The sequence below is a fragment of the Thunnus thynnus genome, chromosome 4 (assembly GCF_963924715.1).
Source record: "Thunnus thynnus chromosome 4, fThuThy2.1, whole genome shotgun sequence".
NCBI lineage: Eukaryota > Metazoa > Chordata > Actinopteri > Scombriformes > Scombridae > Thunnus > Thunnus thynnus.
The window spans coordinates 23,127,782-23,131,522 of record NC_089520.1 but is presented as its reverse complement, the minus strand read 5'-3'; the positions used below and the strand labels follow the sequence as shown (position 1 = coordinate 23,131,522).

Below are 3,741 nucleotides of genomic sequence, written 5' to 3'. Positions count from 1 at the left end.
GAAATAAATAGGGGAAGATTCAGTGAATCAGCGACTGGAGATGTGAAAGATAGAAGAGAGCGGAAATACTGATTCAGATGGAGCTCATGTTGTAGAGAAGACACAGAAGCAGGAAGAGGCCCACATTAAGACCAGACAGACAAACATGAGAGGACTGTCACACGTGTTTTCATTTAACCCTTTACAAGATGTAAGGTTGTTGGAGAGGAATGGAGAGAGTTAGATCCGCCCCTGCTACAACATGTTTTCCCTGGCAAAAAGATGTTTGCTAAATGGGATAAAGAGCAGTTTATGTTATCCATTAGCAGTCAATCTGAATAATGTTTGAAAGAAAAAAAATATTGTCATACTGTCATAAGCATGGAAGAGTTTATTACTGTAGGAGCTTTTTTTTTTCGTCAAAGGCTGAACTTGAACACTACCCTCTTGTTGGTTTTCCTTCAGGTGCTGTATACAACGGAGGGCTCCTTACCTTTGTGTAAATTATTTTTACATTTATGATCCAGTGATCCAAAAGGGTCAAAAGTAAAGGTGCAAAGGTCTAAATATTCTGAGTGCACTGTGGGGTTCAGCTGAAAGGAACTGAATGTGCTGCACACAGATGGGAACAATCCCTCACAGCCACTGCATCTCACATCACTCACATTAGTGGAAAAAGAAACTCCAGAGTGGGGGGTGTGGGGTGTGCTGAGCCATGCCTGAGTGAACAAAATGGGGTTCAAGAGGGTTGTATAAAGGGGGTGGAAGGAACCAGCCCTGCAAAGGAGTAGAAAGAGGGGTGGAGAGGGGGATGGCATAACGGAAAGGAGCTCTGGGAGGGGAGGTTAGTTTTTTTTTACAAAGTGTTTGTGAGAGTCCCCTCCAGTCCTGAGCACACTCTGAGAGAGAGAGGGGACAAGGAGGGCCAGTCTCTCTGATCAGGTAGGTGTGTGTGTGTGTGTGTGTGTGTGTGTATGTGTGTATGTATGTGCGCGTTCATGTGTGTGTGGACATGTGTCTGTCGATTTGTCTTTCATGCACAGACTTATTTTTCTATGAAACCTGATAGGAGATGAATAAACACATGATGATAGAGTCATAATTTTGCTTCAGCTGTTTTTCCCTCTGCAGATCAGAAGGTCATTATTGGATATTCCTCCACAATTTTGGGGCAGCAGTGAGACCTATTTACAAAGCTGGCATTCATAGTTAGGGGGTTGTTTTTTTTTCTTTTCTTTTTTATAACTTCCCCTCTGGATTCCCTGTGGGTTAAGACCACTAAGAATGTGCCTCGCTGCAGGCGGTTACATTTCCAAAATGTCAGTAGCTGCACTGCACCTTTGACTGTTCATTTAACCTCAGTACAGTATATAACAGTGAGGCTGGTTTTATGCATTCTTCTAGAATACCACCTTGTTCTCTGAAGAAGTGAGTGAAGTTACATTTTTGCAGTATATTTTTTTTACTTTTTTGTGGCTTAATGGCTATTGTACTCATTAACTTTTGCAAATCCTGAACCTCTGTACTATGTAAGAGAGGAACTTGCCCTTGATGGATACAGAGGGTCAACACAAGAATTGAGATTTTTACTTGAAATGAGTTTAACATTTCTCTTTTGAATTTTAATACCTCTCTCTCTCTCTCTCTCTCTCTCTCTCTCTCTCTCTCTCTCTCTCTCTCTCTCTGTATCTGGTAGGTTATAGAAAAGATTTGTGCAACAGTGGCAATGCGTCTGGTGATTATTTTCCTCTTGTCTGCCCTGCTGCCACTTTGCCTCTCCCATGGACCAGATCCCTTCGGCTGGCTGTATGGCCGGCAGAACCACTATTTTGGCTCCCTGCAGGCAGACACCACAGGAGGAGAGTGTCCCTCTGAGTGTGATTGCCCACCTTCCTTTCCCATTGCCATGTACTGTGATGGGCGGGGCCTGACAGCCATGCCAACAATCCCCTCCCGTATCAAGTATTTGTACCTCCAAAACAATGCCATCACAGCCATGCCCGACTCATCTCTGGTCAATGCAACCAATCTGGTGTGGCTCATGCTCCACCACAACCAGCTGACATCTGATGCCATTGGCAAGAAGGTAAACCTACATCTGGTCCCAGTCAAGTCCAGACACACATGTGAGCTCAGGGCATGATGCAGTGAGGCTGGTCTAAATGATTGTCAGATGGCTGGCACGTGGCTAACAGATTATGTCACTGCAATTTAAAAAAATTAATGGTTTTATTGTTGCATGTGTTAGTACACAAAAGATGGATTTTTGTGCAATTAAGACATGTGAATCTTTTTCATGGAGGGCTTGATTCTTGTAAAATTCATTATTACGTGCATGTTAGTGAGTTGTCCATTCTCCATATCATTCTTAGGCATTTCTGAAGTTGGGGGACTGGAGCGTTTATATCTGCAGCACAACAATTTGACCAGCATTCCTTCTAACCTCCCTCGTTCCCTGCGAGACCTGAGAATCAACCATAACAAGATTGAAAAGGTAATGTTGCATACAGTTTGATATTCATGCAGAGCCTTTCTCTGTTCTTGTTAACGATTTGTCTGTTGATTAGTAGATGCATTACTGATTTATTATCATTGCCACTGTTGCCTAGGTAACACCTGCAGACCTAGAGGGAATGGATAACCTCACTATCCTGTATCTCCATGACAACGCTGTCACAGACATGGGCACATCACTGAGGGCACTTATATCCCTCACACTGCTGGACATCAGCGGCAACAAACTGACAAAGGTAAATGTGTGTTTGTGTCTGTGTGTGTCCCATTAACTGAATGGAGAGTCTCCAGTCCTCCTGAACTCTCTCCATGTTCTGATCCAAGGTCCCGGAGGCTCTCCCCGAACATCTGCACCAACTCTACCTCGAGTCCAACGCCATTGACTCTCTACCAGAGGGCTTCCTGGGACGTTTCACACAGTTGCAGTATGTCAGAATGGCCCACAACCAGCTCACAGACAAGGGCATCCCTGCCAACACCTTTAATGTGACTGGACTGGTGGAGCTGGACCTGAGCTTCAACAAACTGGAGAGAATCCCTCCAGTCAGTACTACACTACAACATCTCTATCTGCAAGCCAACCAGATCAAAGGTAAAACATAAGTCTATTTGCAGATTATCACTGCTGTATGCATGCAGTAGTAAATTCATTACCACCTCTCCCTCTGTCCTGCGGCTGCAGAGTTCTCTCTGGGCAGTTTCTGCAGCGTTGTGGATGTGACCAACTTCTCCAAGCTGCGGACGCTGCGACTGGACGGGAACGAGATCAGTCGCCAGGACATCCCCACAGATTCATCACTCTGCCTGCGCTTGGCCTCCAACATTGAGGTCTAACCATGTGCACGACACCATTTGTGGTACTCAGCACACAAACACAGCTCAGTTTACAGCATACAATTACAGTGTGACACATTTAATAGTGCAGGGGTGATGATATAATTTAATATTGACAGCAGGTGGCAGCAGTTCTTACTGTAATATCCACTATTCACATCACAGTGAGAGCAAAGATTGTCACATGTGGCTGTTTTTAAGTTTCACCAGACATTTTTTATTTCACAGGGAATTTTCTGTGGAAAATATAAAATAAGAACATCATACGTTTCCTTAACAAGCATTAAGAAATTAAAAAGTTTGATTTTTTTCTGAAGAGGTCAAGAATACAGTTTATATGCTCAATAAGATACTGTATGAGCCACATGTGATGTTTCTTTTTGGGGTATTGAGAATGATCTGACCCTGGTCCTC

The 3,741-nt window shown here is 43.8% G+C and overlaps 1 protein-coding gene across 1 annotated transcript; it reads left to right on the top strand.

Annotated features, from left to right (window-relative positions):
• Positions 1-569: 569 nt before the first annotated feature.
• Positions 570-3,735, top strand: fmoda (fibromodulin a). The gene is given in 7 exon segments (XM_067588601.1): positions 570-921; positions 1,676-2,065; positions 2,352-2,364; positions 2,367-2,473; positions 2,589-2,729; positions 2,818-3,085; positions 3,176-3,735. Coding segments are annotated over 6 exon segments (1,041 nt in total). The 5' UTR covers positions 570-921; positions 1,676-1,705; the 3' UTR covers positions 3,328-3,735.
• The last annotated feature ends 6 nt before the right edge of the window (positions 3,736-3,741 follow it).